Source organism: Eurosta solidaginis, chromosome 5, assembly GCF_040869045.1.
Source record: "Eurosta solidaginis isolate ZX-2024a chromosome 5, ASM4086904v1, whole genome shotgun sequence".
NCBI lineage: Eukaryota > Metazoa > Arthropoda > Insecta > Diptera > Tephritidae > Eurosta > Eurosta solidaginis.
Window position 1 is genome coordinate 89312441 of NC_090323.1, and position 20190 is coordinate 89332630.

Consider the following 20190-nt stretch of genomic DNA (forward strand, 5'->3'; position numbering starts at 1 on the left):
TAGACCCATTAACTTAACACATTTCTACTCAACACCTTTGAGAGGCTGATAGATTTGTACATAAAGTCCAACGTGGATGAAAAGCTGCTCTCCACAACACAGCATGCGTACACCAAAGGCAAGTCGGTAGAAACCGCATTGCATAGGGTGGTAATAAGCATAGAGAAATCCCTGCAATATAAGGAGTATGCTCTAGGAGTCTTCTTGCACATTGCCGGGGTTTTCAATAATGTTTCTAAATGGGCGATTATGGATGGTCTTAACTACATTAAAGTACATCCCGCCTTAATCAGATGGATCGGCTGCATGTTAAATTGCAGGAAGATTATATGGGGTATATAGGGCTTATCGCCCTCTCTTTCTCATTGGGTTTTTACAGGGATTGTAAGCCCTGTTCTATACTACGGAGTTCTTGTTTGGTGGAAAGCCACACAAAAAACAACATACCTCAAAAAATTAGATGGGGTATGCAGACTATTGGCGGCCACCGTGGTGTGATGGGTAGCGTGCTCCGCCTATCACACCGTATGCCCTGGGTTCAACTCCCGGGCAAAGCAACATCAAAATTTTAGAAATAAGATTTTTCAATTAGAAGAAAATTTTTCTAAGCGGGGTCGCCCCTCGGCAGTGTTTGGCAAGCACTCCGGGTGTATTTCTGCCATGAAAAGCTCTCAGTGAAAACTCATCTGCTTTGCAGATGCCGTTCGGAGTCGGCATAAAACATGTAGGTCCCGTCCGGCCAATTTGTAGGGAAAATCAAGAGGAGCACGACGCAAATTGGAAGAGAAGCTCGGCCTTAGATCTCTTCGGAGGTTATCGCGCCTTACATTTATTTTTTTTTTTTTATGCAGACTATCGATGCTTTGCATTATGGGAGCCCTGAAAACCACCCCGACGGTTGCACTGTATGCCATTCTGCACATTCCACCTGTAGACCTGGTAGCAAAGAACATAGCATTAACAACCGCAACCAGGCTCGGTGCCTCGGGGCAGCTTGAGCGCCGACCATATGGTCATAGTAGTATAGCGTCATCAATCACAAGACGAACAGACTACCTGATTCCCTATCTGCGCTTCGAGGGAGATCTTAAGGCCACAATAGAGGTGGACGGTTGGCGCAAGAGTGCGCAAATGGCGGACGAGGCGATACATGTGTACACAGATGGTTCCAAAGTAGTGGAAGGAGTAGGGTCTGCGGTATACTGTGCTGATCCGCAAACAAGCAGATCCTACAGGCTGCCGGATTACTGTAGCGTTTTCCAAGTGGAAATATTAGCCGTAGCCAAAGCAGTAGAAACCCTGGAAGAGAATAGCTTAAGCTGCAACCGTGTTAACTTCTATATTGACAGTCAAGCAACAATTAAGGCAATAATGTCGCATAGCACAGCATCTAAATGCATGTTAGAGTGTAAGCAGCCTCTGGAGAGAATCGGGACAGGGAGAAGCATATATCTATATTGGGTCCCAGGGCATATGGGAATAGATGGGAATGAAAAAGCGGACGAACTAGCTAAAAAGGGCGCATCCCTTGAAGCTTGTTCCGTAGACGTCCCAATTAGACTGGGCGAGATTAAGCGAAGGCGAGAGGTGCACACGATCGACCAAGCGGGAAAGGCGTGGGTTCAAGCGCGGGGCTGTAAAGTGCCGAAGATTATGTGTAGGTCTTACAACCTTAGACTAACAAAGTTGCTTCTATCATTAAAAAGAGAGGACTGTAGACTCACGACGGGTATTCTGACTGGACACTACCTTCTGGCGTCACATGCCTTAAAATTAGGTTTGGTCAGTGATACCAGATGTAGGAATTGCGGGTTGGAGGAGGAAACGATCGACCACGTTCTGTGCTCGTGCCCTGTACTTGCCAGGCTAAGACTACAGCTATTAGGAGTGATACAGCTGTCAGATCTAGAAGCATCAAGGGGCGTAAGTCCTAGGAAGCTTCTAGTATTTGCCAAGAGTACGGAGTTATTTTATAACATAGGTCCTGGTTTTTGATAGGGTTTTTCAGTTTGGTCATTAAAACAAACTTCTGGTAACACTACTGACTCAATCAGTCTATATGAGGTCCTCTTGGACCGGCCAGTTCAACCTAACCTAACCTTCCGACTGTACTGTACATTTTGGAGCGATTCTGCCGAAAATCCAGAGCCGTAATAAAATCCTCAAATCTTTTGCTGGCAGCACTTGGGGTAAAGACAAAGAAACGCTCATTACTACTTACAATGCAATTGGCCGGCCGATTGCATGCTAGGCGTCCCCGATATGGACGCCAAGCCTAAAAGGTATACACTGGAGGAAAATACAGGCCTGCCAAAATATCTACTGCCCTCAGAACCGCTACGGGCCAGAACACCACCTACACAATGAGGCGAGAGTACTCCCCATTCGGGGAGAGAAATTAAATGCTAAACAAACAGTTTCTATTGAATACGCAGAAACCTGGGCATCCCAGCAGGCATCTGATTGATGAGGTTACACCTCCCAGGGGCTTAAGGGGTCATCTCCGTAAGCATTATGAGGAAATACGGCATCTGAGGACACAGCCGTATGAAGCAAAAATCACAAGCAGGTCTTCAGTGATATCCACAAACATGCGTCGGACCTCTATGCTGGGAATTGCCCGGCGAATGCAGTACTTAAAGAAAAATACCCAGAACTAGTAGAGGCGGAACGCACTCTCCCTAGGGAACTGCGCGTCACTCTAGCTCAACTTCGATCTGGTACTATAACAGGTTAAACTCTTACCTATCCAGAATCAACTCCGACATACAAAATGTATGTCCTGCTTGCAATGTGTCCCCACATGACACCAACCATCTCTTTCATTGTAATGAGGAACCAACGCCTCTAACACCTTTCTCATTATGGTCCACCTCTGTTGAAACAGCAATTTTCCTTGGACTCCCGTTAGAGGACATTGATGACAATTTGTGAATGGTCGCACCTATTGGATGGGGCGAAGCACTGCTACAACAACAACAGCCAAACCAAATTTGGTTTAAAATTCAGATTACACGGTCTATGAGTTTCTGAATGTTTTTGCTTTGGTTTTAGCAACAAACGTTAAGAGACAATAGTCTCGAATGTACAAATTTATTAATAAACTTTGAACTTAGAACCAAAAGAGTATACATACAAGTATATTTTAAGATTTTTCAAACTGACTAAAATTTGATTTGTTCCACCCTTGGAGGAATGCTCAAGAGATGCCCAAGAGAGAAATAATTGCAGGCATTAACGAATTTCCAAAGCAGTTTCATAAAAAAATTTAAAAAGTAAAGGGAAATACTTTCAAAACAGGAGCTTGAAGTTTGGCTTACAAGCAGAATAATTTCTTGAGCGTCTTCTTATTATTTGGATACTGCGATTTACATTGCTTCAGCAGCTGACATTGAACAAACAAGGTTGAATTGCTACATATGTATAATCCAAATCCACAGCCAACACCAAACAATATAATAAGAATTCAAAAATTGTTAACGTTTTACAAGACGGTGCACCACGTAATTTTTATCGAAAATTAATAAAGGTGGTATCAAAACACGCGTTTTATTTCTATCGAAACTTATTCACAAAAAACCATAAAATGACCCCGAGAGGGTCCGAAATATGGGGCCCGATCCATAGCTTTTTTGCGTTGCCGGCCTTCGGTCGCGTTTATAAAAAATTACCCTGGGTGGGTCCGACACCGGTTTGGGGATCAAAAGTAAATGCGCGCAGAACACCTTTTTGCATTAGTGTGTGTGTGTGTACAACAAATCTGACTAAAAAACAACAACCACATGAAAATTAAAACCGATTTTTTGTTTATATCTTTTGACAGAAATAAAAATTTTAATAAAAATTTTAATTTTCGCTTCGGGATTATAAAAACGGAGATCGTGACGCGTGTTTTGATACCACCTTTGATAATTTTTGATAAAAATTAGGCGGTACACCGTCTTGTAAAACGTTACCCAAAAATTTATATTTGCACTTGCGTTATCAGTCTGCTTTTGTTGTACCTTCAAATTTTTTTAAATACTTTCATCTTTGTTTTCGCAATCAAAAATATATTTTTTTAATGACAAAGTCAAAATGTGAGTTTTTTGCATTTGTTGTGGCAAACTATTAGCGTGCATTCAAAGTGACGTCAGCGCCCAAAGGACGCAAAAGTGCAATGTGTACAGGCCTTCGAAATAAATAAACGCGATAATTAGTTTCGGCCGCCGTCTCGCCACTTAGTACGAAAAATTAATGAGCATGACGTTAAGGGTTGTCTTTTTATCCGAGGCTTGTTGTTGCTTTTCATTGGAGTGTGGTTTGACGTGGAGGCTCACGAGCCCAGCGCAGAACCCGCTCAGCGTGGGTGAAAATATTACTTGCACCTTTATATAGTGAGCCGCTTGATCCAAAACAGGCGCCCGCTCGCAGCCGCACCTCGTGCAATCTGCTTTGAATCTTTCACTGACGTTTCTAAGGACGTATTGACGCCTATGGCTACCGAAAAGTTCGAATTTTGATTCGTCTGACCACAAAACTGATTTCCACCGATCAATCGTCCAGTCAATATGTTCTTGAGCGAACTTTAGTCTTTACTGTTTATTTACTGGCCGTAGAAGTGGCTTTCTGACAGCAATGCGTTCAATCATAACTTTTTCTTTAAGCCGGCCTTTGACTGTCGTGAGCGATATTGGTGAATCCAAGTCTTCATTGATTTCACGAATTTATGATGGCCTTACTTATTGCATATATTTTGTTGTCGATTCTTTGATTTGATAATGATTTGGGCTCGAATTTCGACGGATATTTCCTTTCGCTTGACCATTTTCAATCTTGAAAAATACAATTCTGAGGCTATTTCAACATCAACATCTTTTTTATCTTGTTCTAATATGTACTTTCCGACTGTAAGGAAACAGCTGCATTCATATATGCTGCCTAATTACATTTATCCCGGCGTCCTGCTGCGGAGGGCGCAAAGGGCGGTTGGTCATAGGCGCAGATGCAAATGCGCACCATAATGCGTGGGGAGGAGCAAATACGAACGAGAGAGGCAAATCTCTATTTTGTTACATCCTGCAAACCAATTTGCATATAGCCAACAGGGGAAATGTCCCTACATATATTGGTCCAATATCCAGCAATGTTCTGGATATTACGTTGAGCTCCGAGCGTGATATATCAAGGTATGATTGGATGGTTCTTGATAGACCATCCTTCTCCGACCATGCGTATATCAGCTTCAGCATCCCCCTAAAGAGGGTAGAGAGGGGAGGAACCTTTAGAAACCCTAGGTCAACGAACTGGACTAAATTCCAGAAACAGGTAGAAGCAAAACTGGGACAACCCAGAGAGGTTGCCAATGTGGAGGAACTGGAGGAGTCGAATGAATTCCTAACAAGGACGCTTATGACTGCGTATAACAAAGCTTGCCTTCTAAGAATATTCAGAGGAAAAGCAAAGCCGCCATGGTGGAGCAATGATCTGAGTCTTCTAAGAAGACAGGTAAAAGAAATGTTTAAGCTCGCAAAGACCGCGTAAAGCGAAGCGCGTCGGGACGAGTACAGGGATCAACTGAGGATCTACAAGCGTGAAATTTCCAGGGCGAAGAGAATCTCATGGAAAAGTTTCTGTACGGACATAGAGTGCTCCAGCGAAACAGCACGGTTGAAAAAAGTCCTAGCAAGGGGAAACATAGTCCAGGGACTAATAAAGAAAGAGAACGGGGAATGGTCACGTAATAGTGAGGAATCCCTTGAGGTGCTTTTCAACACACATTTCCCATCGGGAGACGGTTTAGAAGAGCCAGCCGACATCACTCACACTTCGATCATGGAGCGGGTAGTGCCGGGCTTGGTGACCGATACAATCGAATGGGCAGTGAAAACGTTTTCTATGTTTAAATCGCCGGGCCCGGACGGTATATTCCCGGCCATGCTACATGTTTCAAGTATGACGGTCGTGGAATGGCTTAAAATAATATTCGATGGGTGCATAAGGCTGAACCATGTACCGCACTCTTGGATAACTGCTCGTGTAGCTTTCCTACCAAAGGCGGGGAATATCGGTCACGTGTATCCCAAAGACTATAGACCCATTAACTTAACACATTTCTACTCAACACCTTTGAGAGGCTGATAGATTTGTACATAAAGTCCAACGTGGATGAAAAGCTGCTCTCCACAACACAGCATGCGTACACCAAAGGCAAGTCGGTAGAAACCGCATTGCATAGGGTGGTAATAAGCATAGAGAAATCCCTGCAATATAAGGAGTATGCTCTAGGAGTCTTCTTGCACATTGCCGGGGTTTTCAATAATGTTTCTAAATGGGCGATTATGGATGGTCTTAACTACATTAAAGTACATCCCGCCTTAATCAGATGGATCGGCTGCATGTTAAATTGCAGGAAGATTATATGGGGTATATAGGGCTTATCGCCCTCTCTTTCTCATTGGGTTTTTACAGGGATTGTAAGCCCTGTTCTATACTACGGAGTTCTTGTTTGGTGGAAAGCCACACAAAAAACAACATACCTCAAAAAATTAGATGGGGTATGCAGACTATTGGCGGCCACCGTGGTGTGATGGGTAGCGTGCTCCGCCTATCACACCGTATGCCCTGGGTTCAACTCCCGGGCAAAGCAACATCAAAATTTTAGAAATAAGATTTTTCAATTAGAAGAAAATTTTTCTAAGCGGGGTCGCCCCTCGGCAGTGTTTGGCAAGCACTCCGGGTGTATTTCTGCCATGAAAAGCTCTCAGTGAAAACTCATCTGCTTTGCAGATGCCGTTCGGAGTCGGCATAAAACATGTAGGTCCCGTCCGGCCAATTTGTAGGGAAAATCAAGAGGAGCACGACGCAAATTGGAAGAGAAGCTCGGCCTTAGATCTCTTCGGAGGTTATCGCGCCTTACATTTATTTTTTTTTTTTTATGCAGACTATCGATGCTTTGCATTATGGGAGCCCTGAAAACCACCCCGACGGTTGCACTGTATGCCATTCTGCACATTCCACCTGTAGACCTGGTAGCAAAGAACATAGCATTAACAACCGCAACCAGGCTCGGTGCCTCGGGGCAGCTTGAGCGCCGACCATATGGTCATAGTAGTATAGCGTCATCAATCACAAGACGAACAGACTACCTGATTCCCTATCTGCGCTTCGAGGGAGATCTTAAGGCCACAATAGAGGTGGACGGTTGGCGCAAGAGTGCGCAAATGGCGGACGAGGCGATACATGTGTACACAGATGGTTCCAAAGTAGTGGAAGGAGTAGGGTCTGCGGTATACTGTGCTGATCCGCAAACAAGCAGATCCTACAGGCTGCCGGATTACTGTAGCGTTTTCCAAGTGGAAATATTAGCCGTAGCCAAAGCAGTAGAAACCCTGGAAGAGAATAGCTTAAGCTGCAACCGTGTTAACTTCTATATTGACAGTCAAGCAACAATTAAGGCAATAATGTCGCATAGCACAGCATCTAAATGCATGTTAGAGTGTAAGCAGCCTCTGGAGAGAATCGGGACAGGGAGAAGCATATATCTATATTGGGTCCCAGGGCATATGGGAATAGATGGGAATGAAAAAGCGGACGAACTAGCTAAAAAGGGCGCATCCCTTGAAGCTTGTTCCGTAGACGTCCCAATTAGACTGGGCGAGATTAAGCGAAGGCGAGAGGTGCACACGATCGACCAAGCGGGAAAGGCGTGGGTTCAAGCGCGGGGCTGTAAAGTGCCGAAGATTATGTGTAGGTCTTACAACCTTAGACTAACAAAGTTGCTTCTATCATTAAAAAGAGAGGACTGTAGACTCACGACGGGTATTCTGACTGGACACTACCTTCTGGCGTCACATGCCTTAAAATTAGGTTTGGTCAGTGATACCAGATGTAGGAATTGCGGGTTGGAGGAGGAAACGATCGAGCACGTTCTGTGCTCGTGCCCTGTACTTGCCAGGCTAAGACTACAGCTATTAGGAGTGATACAGCTGTCAGATCTAGAAGCATCAAGGGGCGTAAGTCCTAGGAAGCTTCTAGTATTTGCCAAGAGTACGGAGTTATTTTATAACATAGGTCCTGGTTTTTGATAGGGTTTTTCAGTTTGGTCATTAAAACAAACTTCTGGTAACACTACTGACTCAATCAGTCTATATGAGGTCCTCTTGGACCGGCCAGTTCAACCTAACCTAACCTTCCGACTGTACTGTACATTTTGGAGCGATTCTGCCGAAAATCCAGAGCCGTAATAAAATCCTCAAATCTTTTGCTGGCAGCACTTGGGGTAAAGACAAAGAAACGCTCATTACTACTTACAATGCAATTGGCCGGCCGATTGCATGCTAGGCGTCCCCGATATGGACGCCAAGCCTAAAAGGTATACACTGGAGGAAAATACAGGCCTGCCAAAATATCTACTGCCCTCAGAACCGCTACGGGCCAGAACACCACCTACACAATGAGGCGAGAGTACTCCCCATTCGGGGAGAGAAATTAAATGCTAAACAAACAGTTTCTATTGAATACGCAGAAACCTGGGCATCCCAGCAGGCATCTGATTGATGAGGTTACACCTCCCAGGGGCTTAAGGGGTCATCTCCGTAAGCATTATGAGGAAATACGGCATCTGAGGACACAGCCGTATGAAGCAAAAATCACAAGCAGGTCTTCAGTGATATCCACAAACATGCGTCGGACCTCTATGCTGGGAATTGCCCGGCGAATGCAGTACTTAAAGAAAAATACCCAGAACTAGTAGAGGCGGAACGCACTCTCCCTAGGGAACTGCGCGTCACTCTAGCTCAACTTCGATCTGGTACTATAACAGGTTAAACTCTTACCTATCCAGAATCAACTCCGACATACAAAATGTATGTCCTGCTTGCAATGTGTCCCCACATGACACCAACCATCTCTTTCATTGTAATGAGGAACCAACGCCTCTAACACCTTTCTCATTATGGTCCACCTCTGTTGAAACAGCAATTTTCCTTGGACTCCCGTTAGAGGACATTGATGACAATTTGTGAATGGTCGCACCTATTGGATGGGGCGAAGCACTGCTACAACAACAACAGCCAAACCAAATTTGGTTTAAAATTCAGATTACACGGTCTATGAGTTTCTGAATGTTTTTGCTTTGGTTTTAGCAACAAACGTTAAGAGACAATAGTCTCGAATGTACAAATTTATTAATAAACTTTGAACTTAGAACCAAAAGAGTATACATACAAGTATATTTTAAGATTTTTCAAACTGACTAAAATTTGATTTGTTCCACCCTTGGAGGAATGCTCAAGAGATGCCCAAGAGAGAAATAATTGCAGGCATTAACGAATTTCCAAAGCAGTTTCATAAAAAAATTTAAAAAGTAAAGGGAAATACTTTCAAAACAGGAGCTTGAAGTTTGGCTTACAAGCAGAATAATTTCTTGAGCGTCTTCTTATTATTTGGATACTGCGATTTACATTGCTTCAGCAGCTGACATTGAACAAACAAGGTTGAATTGCTACATATGTATAATCCAAATCCACAGCCAACACCAAACAATATAATAAGAATTCAAAAATTGTTAACGTTTTACAAGACGGTGCACCACGTAATTTTTATCGAAAATTAATAAAGGTGGTATCAAAACACGCGTTTTATTTCTATCGAAACTTATTCACAAAAAACCATAAAATGACCCCGAGAGGGTCCGAAATATGGGGCCCGATCCATAGCTTTTTTGCGTTGCCGGCCTTCGGTCGCGTTTATAAAAAATTACCCTGGGTGGGTCCGACACCGGTTTGGGGATCAAAAGTAAATGCGCGCAGAACACCTTTTTGCATTAGTGTGTGTGTGTGTACAACAAATCTGACTAAAAAACAACAACCACATGAAAATTAAAACCGATTTTTTGTTTATATCTTTTGACAGAAATAAAAATTTTAATAAAAATTTTAATTTTCGCTTCGGGATTATAAAAACGGAGATCGTGACGCGTGTTTTGATACCACCTTTGATAATTTTTGATAAAAATTAGGCGGTACACCGTCTTGTAAAACGTTACCCAAAAATTTATATTTGCACTTGCGTTATCAGTCTGCTTTTGTTGTACCTTCAAATTTTTTTAAATACTTTCATCTTTGTTTTCGCAATCAAAAATATATTTTTTTAATGACAAAGTCAAAATGTGAGTTTTTTGCATTTGTTGTGGCAAACTATTAGCGTGCATTCAAAGTGACGTCAGCGCCCAAAGGACGCAAAAGTGCAATGTGTACAGGCCTTCGAAATAAATAAACGCGATAATTAGTTTCGGCCGCCGTCTCGCCACTTAGTACGAAAAATTAATGAGCATGACGTTAAGGGTTGTCTTTTTATCCGAGGCTTGTTGTTGCTTTTCATTGGAGTGTGGTTTGACGTGGAGGCTCACGAGCCCAGCGCAGAACCCGCTCAGCGTGGGTGAAAATATTACTTGCACCTTTATATAGTGAGCCGCTTGATCCAAAACAGGCGCCCGCTCGCAGCCGCACCTCGTGCAATCTGCTTTGAATCTTTCACTGACGTTTCTAAGGACGTATTGACGCCTATGGCTACCGAAAAGTTCGAATTTTGATTCGTCTGACCACAAAACTGATTTCCACCGATCAATCGTCCAGTCAATATGTTCTTGAGCGAACTTTAGTCTTTACTGTTTATTTACTGGCCGTAGAAGTGGCTTTCTGACAGCAATGCGTTCAATCATAACTTTTTCTTTAAGCCGGCCTTTGACTGTCGTGAGCGATATTGGTGAATCCAAGTCTTCATTGATTTCACGAATTTATGATGGCCTTACTTATTGCATATATTTTGTTGTCGATTCTTTGATTTGATAATGATTTGGGCTCGAATTTCGACGGATATTTCCTTTCGCTTGACCATTTTCAATCTTGAAAAATACAATTCTGAGGCTATTTCAACATCAACATCTTTTTTATCTTGTTCTAATATGTACTTTCCGACTGTAAGGAAACAGCTGCATTCATATATGCTGCCTAATTACATTTATCCCGGCGTCCTGCTGCGGAGGGCGCAAAGGGCGGTTGGTCATAGGCGCAGATGCAAATGCGCACCATAATGCGTGGGGAGGAGCAAATACGAACGAGAGAGGCAAATCTCTATTTTGTTACATCCTGCAAACCAATTTGCATATAGCCAACAGGGGAAATGTCCCTACATATATTGGTCCAATATCCAGCAATGTTCTGGATATTACGTTGAGCTCCGAGCGTGATATATCAAGGTATGATTGGATGGTTCTTGATAGACCATCCTTCTCCGACCATGCGTATATCAGCTTCAGCATCCCCCTAAAGAGGGTAGAGAGGGGAGGAACCTTTAGAAACCCTAGGTCAACGAACTGGACTAAATTCCAGAAACAGGTAGAAGCAAAACTGGGACAACCCAGAGAGGTTGCCAATGTGGAGGAACTGGAGGAGTCGAATGAATTCCTAACAAGGACGCTTATGACTGCGTATAACAAAGCTTGCCTTCTAAGAATATTCAGAGGAAAAGCAAAGCCGCCATGGTGGAGCAATGATCTGAGTCTTCTAAGAAGACAGGTAAAAGAAATGTTTAAGCTCGCAAAGACCGCGTAAAGCGAAGCGCGTCGGGACGAGTACAGGGATCAACTGAGGATCTACAAGCGTGAAATTTCCAGGGCGAAGAGAATCTCATGGAAAAGTTTCTGTACGGACATAGAGTGCTCCAGCGAAACAGCACGGTTGAAAAAAGTCCTAGCAAGGGGAAACATAGTCCAGGGACTAATAAAGAAAGAGAACGGGGAATGGTCACGTAATAGTGAGGAATCCCTTGAGGTGCTTTTCAACACACATTTCCCATCGGGAGACGGTTTAGAAGAGCCAGCCGACATCACTCACACTTCGATCATGGAGCGGGTAGTGCCGGGCTTGGTGACCGATACAATCGAATGGGCAGTGAAAACGTTTTCTATGTTTAAATCGCCGGGCCTGGACGGTATATTCCCGGCCATGCTACATGTTTCAAGTATGACGGTCGTGGAATGGCTTAAAATAATATTCGATGGGTGCATAAGGCTGAACCATGTACCGCACTCTTGGATAACTGCTCGTGTAGCTTTCCTACCAAAGGCGGGGAATATCGGTCACGTGTATCCCAAAGACTATAGACCCATTAACTTAACACATTTCTACTCAACACCTTTGGGAGGCTGATAGATTTGTACATAAAGTCCAACGTGGATGAAAAGCTGCTCTCCACAACACAGCATGCGTACACCAAAGGCAAGTCGGTAGAAACCGCATTGCATAGGGTGGTAATAAGCATAGAGAAATCCCTGCAATATAAGGAGTATGCTCTAGGAGTCTTCTTGCACATTGCCGGGGTTTTCAATAATGTTTCTAAATGGGCGATTATGGATGGTCTTAACTACATTAAAGTACATCCCGCCTTAATCAGATGGATCGGCTGCATGTTAAATTGCAAGAAGATTATATGGGGTATATAGGGCTTATCGCCCTCTCTTTCTCATTGGGTTTTTACAGGGATTGTAAGCCCTGTTCTATACTACGGAGTTCTTGTTTGGTGGAAAGCCACACAAAAAACAACATACCTCAAAAAATTAGATGGGGTATGCAGACTATCGATGCTTTGCATTATGGGAGCCCTGAAAACCACCCCGACGGTTGCACTGTATGCCATTCTGCACATTCCACCTGTAGACCTGGTAGCAAAGAACATAGCATTAACAACCGCAACCAGGCTCGGTGCCTCGGGGCAGCTTGAGCGCCGACCATATGGTCATAGTAGTATAGCGTCATCAATCACAAGACGAACAGACTACCTGATTCCCTATCTGCGCTTCGAGGGAGATCTTAAGGCCACAATAGAGGTGGACGGTTGGCGCAAGAGTGCGCAAATGGCGGACGAGGCGATACATGTGTACACAGATGGTTCCAAAGTAGTGGAAGAAGTAGGGTCTGCGGTATACTGTGCTGATCCGCAAACAAGCAGATCCTACAGGCTGCCGGATTACTGTAGCGTTTTCCAAGTGGAAATATTAGCCGTAGCCAAAGCAGTAGAAACCCTGGAAGAGAATAGCTTAAGCTGCAACCGTGTTAACTTCTATATTGACAGTCAAGCAGCAATTAAGGCAATAATGTCGCATAGCACAGCATCTAAATGCATGTTAGAGTGTAAGCAGCCTCTGGAGAGAATCGGGACAGGGAGAAGCATATATCTATATTGGGTCCCAGGGCATATGGGAATAGATGGGAATGAAAAAGCGGACGAACTAGCTAAAAAGGGCGCATCCCTTGAAGCTTGTTCCGTAGACGTCCCAATTAGACTGGGCGAGATTAAGCGAAGGCGAGAGGTGCACACGATCGACCAAGCGGGAAAGGCGTAGGTTCAAGCGCGGGGCTGTAAAGTGCCGAAGATTATGTGTAGGTCTTACAACCTTAGACTAACAAAGTTGCTTCTATCATTAAAAAGAGAGGACTGTAGACTCACGACGGGTATTCTGACTGGACACTACCTTCTGGCGTCACATGCCTTAAAATTAGGTTTGGTCAGTGATACCAGATGTAGGAATTGCGGGTTGGAGGAGGAAACGATCGAGCACGTTCTGTGCTCGTGCCCTGTACTTGCCAGGCTAAGACTACAGCTATTAGGAGTGATACAGCTGTCAGATCTAGAAGCATCAAGGGGCGTAAGTCCTAGGAAGCTTCTAGTATTTGCCAAGAGTACGGAGTTATTTTATAACATAGGTCCTGGTTTTTGATAGGGTTTTTCAGTTTGGTCATTAAAACAAACTTCTGGTAACACTACTGACTCAATCAGTCTATATGAGGTCCTCTTGGACCGGCCAGTTCAACCTAACCTAACCTTCCGACTGTACTGTACATTTTGGAGCGATTCTGCCGAAAATCCAGAGCCGTAATAAAATCCTCAAATCTTTTGCTGGCAGCACTTGGGGTAAAGACAAAGAAACGCTCATTACTACTTACAATGCAATTGGCCGGCCGATTGCATGCTAGGCGTCCCCGATATGGACGCCAAGCCTAAAAGGTATACACTGGAGGAAAATACAGGCCTGCCAAAATATCTACTGCCCTCAGAACCGCTACGGGCCAGAACACCACCTACACAATGAGGCGAGAGTACTCCCCATTCGGGGAGAGAAATTAAATGCTAAACAAACAGTTTCTATTGAATACGCAGAAACCTGGGCATCCCAGCAGGTATCTGATTGATGAGGTTACACCTCCCAGGGGCTTAAGGGGTCATCTCCGTAAGCATTATGAGGAAATACGGCATCTGAGGACACAGCCGTATGAAGCAAAAATCACAAGCAGGTCTTCAGTGATATCCACAAACATGCGTTGGACCTCTATGCTGGGAATTGCCCGGCGAATGCAGTACTTAAAGAAAAATACCCAGAACTAGTAGAGGCGGAACGCACTCTCCCTAGGGAACTGCGCGTCACTCTAGCTCAACTTCGATCTGGTACTATAACAGGTTAAACTCTTACCTATCCAGAATCAACTCCGACATACAAAATGTATGTCCTGCTTGCAATGTGTCCCCACATGACACCAACCATCTCTTTCATTGTAATGAGGAACCAACGCCTCTAACACCTTTCTCATTATGGTCCACCTCTGTTGAAACAGCAATTTTCCTTGGACTCCCGTTAGAGGACATTGATGACAATTTGTGAATGGTCGCACCTATTGGATGGGGCGAAGCACTGCTACAACAACAACAGCCAAACCAAATTTGGTTTAAAATTCAGATTACACGGTCTATGAGTTTCTGAATGTTTTTGCTTTGGTTTTAGCAACAAACGTTAAGAGACAATAGTCTCGAATGTACAAATTTATTAATAAACTTTGAACTTAGAACCAAAAGAGTATACATACAAGTATATTTTAAGATTTTTCAAACTGACTAAAATTTGATTTGTTCCACCCTTGGAGGAATGCTCAAGAGATGCCCAAGAGAGAAATAATTGCAGGCATTAACGAATTTCCAAAGCAGTTTCATAAAAAAATTTAAAAAGTAAAGGGAAATACTTTCAAAAAAGGAGCTTGAAGTTTGGCTTACAAGCAGAATAATTTCTTGAGCGTCTTCTTATTATTTGGATACTGCGATTTACATTGCTTCAGCAGCTGACATTGAACAAACAAGGTTGAATTGCTACATATGTATAATCCAAATCCACAGCCAACACCAAACAATATAATAAGAATTCAAAAATTGTTAACGTTTTACAAGACGGTGCACCACGTAATTTTTATCGAAAATTAATAAAGGTGGTATCAAAACACGCGTTTTATTTCTATCGAAACTTATTCACAAAAAACCATAAAATGACCCCTAGAGGGTCCGAAATATGGGGCCCGATCCATAGCTTTTTTGCGTTGCCGGCCTTCGGTCGCGTTTATAAAAAATTACCCTGGGTGGGTCCGACACCGGTTTGGGGATCAAAAGTAAATGCGCGCAGAACACCTTTTTGCATTAGTGTGTGTGTGTGTACAACAAATCTGACTAAAAAACAACAACCACATGAAAATTAAAACCGATTTTTTGTTTATATCTTTTGACAGAAATAAAAATTTTAATAAAAATTTTAATTTTCGCTTCGGGATTATAAAAACGGAGATCGTGACGCGTGTTTTGATACCACCTTTGATAATTTTTGATAAAAATTAGGCGGTACACCGTCTTGTAAAACGTTACCCAAAAATTTATATTTGCACTTGCGTTATCAGTCTGCTTTTGTTGTACCTTCAAATTTTTTTAAATACTTTCATCTTTGTTTTCGCAATCAAAAATATATTTTTTTAATGACAAAGTCAAAATGTGAGTTTTTTGCATTTGTTGTGGCAAACTATTAGCGTGCATTCAAAGTGACGTCAGCGCCCAAAGGACGCAAAAGTGCAATGTGTACAGGCCTTCGAAATAAATAAACGCGATAATTAGTTTCGGCCGCCGTCTCGCCACTTAGTACGAAAAATTAATGAGCATGACGCAAATTGGAGCCTAAATCTCTTCGAAGGTATATCGTGCCTTGTATTTATTTGTTAATTAGTTTCTATTTTCCAATCGATCAAAATAACTCGAAAAATTATTATTATTTTCCAAGCGAAATAAAAAAACTCGAAAAAGATTTATATGTTATTTTTAAGTGAAAATTAAAACTCAAACAATAGGTAATTATTGAAAGCTAGAACTAAATAAGCGTACCTGAAATTCCCATTCCTGGGTGCTGAATATTATTCCATTGCTGTTGTAAACGCTGAGAATATAATTTAATTCTATCATTATATTCTTCATTTTCAAGGTTATGTAAATCCATGGCTCCAACATCGATCATATTCCTTTGAAAGATATAAAATTTCAATATTACTTTTCAACGAAATTTTGTAGTTAAGGGACAGGTGCAGAATACGAACTACCGAAATTACAAACGATAAATCTGGACTTATGAGAAATTTAATGCTAATTCTGACGTTATACCATTTTATCAATGCAAATGATAACAAATCAGATATTCGAGATCAAGATTAAAAAACATAAGGTGTTGATATAATTGAAACTTTATTTAATATGTATCTTTCTAGCTGCCTCGCGATCTGGAGCCTTGACCTTGCGAGCGTTGGACACGAACACAAGACGTGCTTAACCGTTTCTTCCTGCAGCCCACACTGTTTCTGACGAGGCCTAATTTATATGCTTGTGACGCCAGAAGGTAATCCAGTTAGTTTGCCATCATGAGCCTGAAGTGTTCTCCCTTTAGCGATAGGAACAAATTAAAATTAGTCCCATAACGTAGGATTTGGAGATGACCTTAAAAAGTTTGCAATCCCGCGCTGCTATCCTCGCCGTTCCTGCTTCATGGATCATACGAAACTCCTGTTTCCTTTTGATCTCTCCCAAGTGAATTGGTTGTTGTTGTTATTGTTGCAGTGCTTCGCCCCACCTAACAGCCGCGACCGATCACAAATTGTCATCAATATCCTCTAACGGGAGTCCAAGGACACTTGCTGTTTCAACAGGGGTGGACCAAAGGTGTGTTAAAGGCGTTGGTTCCACATTACAATTAAAGAGATGGTGATTAAAGAGATGGTATGTCGGGTTTGATTCTTGATAGGTAAGAGTTTAACCTGTTACAGTATCCAGAACGAAGTTGAGCAAGAGTGACACGCGCTTCCCTGGGGAGTATGCGTTCCTCTTCCGCGAGTTTTGGATACTTTTCTTTGAGTACTGGATTCACCGGGCAATTCCCGGCATAAAAGTCCGACGCCTGTTTGTGGAGTTCACCAGAGACCTGCTTGTGTTTTTTCGCTTTATACGGCTGGGTTCTCAGGTGCCGTATTTCCTCAAAATGCTTACGGAGGTGACTCCTTAAGCCCCTAGGCGGTGCTGGTTCATCAACCAGATGTCTGTTGGGATGCTCAGGTTTCTGGGTATTCAATAGGAACTGTTTGGTCAGCATCTCATATTTCTCCCTGAGGGGGAGTATTCTCGCCTCATTATGCAGATGGTGTTCTGGGGACATAAGATTTTAATTTTTAGGCTTGGCGCCCATATGGGTGACGCGTAGCACGTAATCGGCTGGCTAATTGCTTTGTATGTAGTCATGAGCGTTTCTTTATCTTTTCCCCAGGTACTGCCAGTAATGGATTTGAGGATTTTGTTACGGCTCTGAATTCTCGGAACAATTGCGGCTGCGTGCTCACCAAAATGTAGATCCTGATCAAACGTCACACCCAAGATTTTGGGGTGTAGGACAGTCGGTAGCGTAGTGCCATCGACGTGGATGTTCAGAATGGTCGACATTTGGGACGTCCATGTTGTAAATAAGGTCGCGGAAGATTTAGTCGGTGATAATGCCAGGTTTCGCGAGCCGAAAAAACTGGAGAGATCAGGGAGGTAGCCGTTTATTCTATTGCATAGCTCATCGATCTGTGGGCCTGGGCCTGTGGCCATTATTGTGCAGTCATCGGCGTAGGAAACGATTGTGACTCCTTCCGGTGGTGAAGGTAGCTTAGATATAAAGAAATTAAACAAAAGTGGGGATAGGACACCACCCTGTGGCACCCCTTATTTAATTCTCCTTGGTTTCGATGTTCCGTTTCTAAATTACACCGATGCCTGCCGACCACGCAGATAATTTGCGGTCCACCTTTTAAGACATGGGGGAAGGGTAGACCCTTCCAGGTCTTCTAGTAACGAGCCATGGTTGACCATATCAAAAGCTTTTGATAGGTCTAGCGCTACGAGTACTGTTCTATGGTGGGGGTTTTGATTTAAACCGCAATTTATCTGGGTGCTAATGGCATTTAGCGCGGTGGTAGTGCTATGGAGTTTTCTGAAGCCATGTTGATGACAGGCTAGCTGCAAATTTGCTTGGAAATAAGGGAGCAAAATGGCTTCAAGCGTCTTTGCCACTGGCGATAGGAGAGATATCGGACGATACGACTCACCTATGTTAGCTGGTTTCCCAGGATTTAGTAGCGGGCGACAGCACTTTATCGTCAAAGGCGATGGAAACTTTGTCATTGTGCCTAGACGGATTCGATAGGCACTTTACGGTGGATAAAATTTTACCTACACCGGCAGAGAGGTTACAACCGCTTAGGTGCTCCTCTGGTGCGTTGGTTTATATCCCTTATTTGGGGGTCGCCGTTATCGAGCTGTCTTATAAAGTCACGTTTTCTCGCTAAATTTGCTGCCTCCGCCGGAAAGTGGGGCCGAATTTCGGGAAATATACCGGCGGGAATGAAGCGAGCCGAGGCGGATTCAATGACCTTGTGGAAAGCTCCGGTCGCCGGGATCGATTTGTCTTATAAGGTAATGAGCGTTTCTTTGTCTTTTCCCCAAGTACTGCCGGCAAAAGATTTGAGGATTTTAGTACGGCTTTGGATTTTCGGTACAATTGCGGCTGCATGCTCACCAAAATGTAGATCCTGATCAAACGTCACATCCAAGATTTTGGGATGTAGGACAGTCGGTAGCGTAGTGCCATCGACGTGGATGTTTAAAATGGTCGACATTTTGGACGTCCATGTTGTAAATAAGGTCGCGGAGGACTTAGTCGGTGATAAGGCCAGGTTTCGCGAGGCGAAAAAACTGGAGAGATCAGGGAGGTAGCCGTTTATTCTGTTGCAAAGCTCATCGATCTGTGGGTCTGGGCCTGTGGCCATTATTGTGCAGTCATCGGCGTAGGAAACGATAGTAACTCCTGGTGGCGAAGGTAGCTTTGAAAGAGAAGAAAGACGTAAAGAGAAAGACGTAAATTTTGGATGCTCTTGCGAAAATTTTGTTAAATTATTAAATAAATTGTTATCTCGAAAGTAACTTGCTTACAAACTAGTATATTAATTGAAAATAAGCACAGGTATAAGGAAGCAATTAATATAATTGGCGAGGAAGGATGGAAGCAAGATGTGACAGGTGCAAAGGCACCATTCGGACAGAAGTTGTCAAGGCGTGTGTGGGAAATATTTCCATTTAACTAACAAATGCGCTGGCTTGGACCAATACAGCATAGATAAATTGAGTGAGGTTCCGATGATTATTCTATTTTCACACACACGGCTTATTGAATAATAAAGGCAGTTTTCTACATTAAGGCGCTTGTTGAGCTCAATCTTCCCTACAAAATTCGAATCTATAATTATTTCATTAGTGACTAATCGAATGCCTAATGAAATCAAAAGCCCAATGCAACTCTGTTGGCAGCATTCCGCTTCTTAGTTTTTGGTGTGCTCAGTGCTTAAAAATGTCATTTGTCAAAGTAATATAGCATGTCATATAGCATTGTCATTTTATTCGCTTGACATGTCATTCTTCATACTAATCGAGCAACTACTTCTGTGTGAAAGCAAAAAATTTACGATTTCATTAGAAGGTGAAATGAGATCATTAAGTTTCTGTGTGAAAACAGTATTAGGTTGATGTGCGATGATTGATTGCAGTAACGTTGATGAAAATGGCTGTGAAACAAAATGGCCAAACACTAGCTGAATATAGAAACGAGTTCGATATTTCTCTGAAGAAAAATGAAGACGACATTAAGCAAATACTGAAGGCGGTAGAAACAGCATTTGCTGAAAGAATTGAGGTAATGAAAAAAGCTCAAGAGACATGTGAGAAGTGTTAAAGAAGTAAATAAACGCCATAATATAACTGATTTTTTAAAGC

General features: G+C 42.9%; 1 protein-coding gene across 2 annotated transcripts in view; it reads right to left on the reverse strand.

Moving 5' to 3' along the window:
- Nucleotides 1-20190, reverse strand: part of Lamtor1 (Late endosomal/lysosomal adaptor, MAPK and MTOR activator 1) — a 318543-nt gene that overhangs the window by 225445 nt on the left and 72908 nt on the right. For both annotated transcript variants that reach the window (XM_067788981.1, XM_067788982.1), the window contains exon 3: nt 16228-16361. In XM_067788981.1, coding sequence (XP_067645082.1) covers nt 16228-16361 — 134 coding nt within the window. The remainder of the gene's footprint in view (nt 1-16227; nt 16362-20190) is intronic.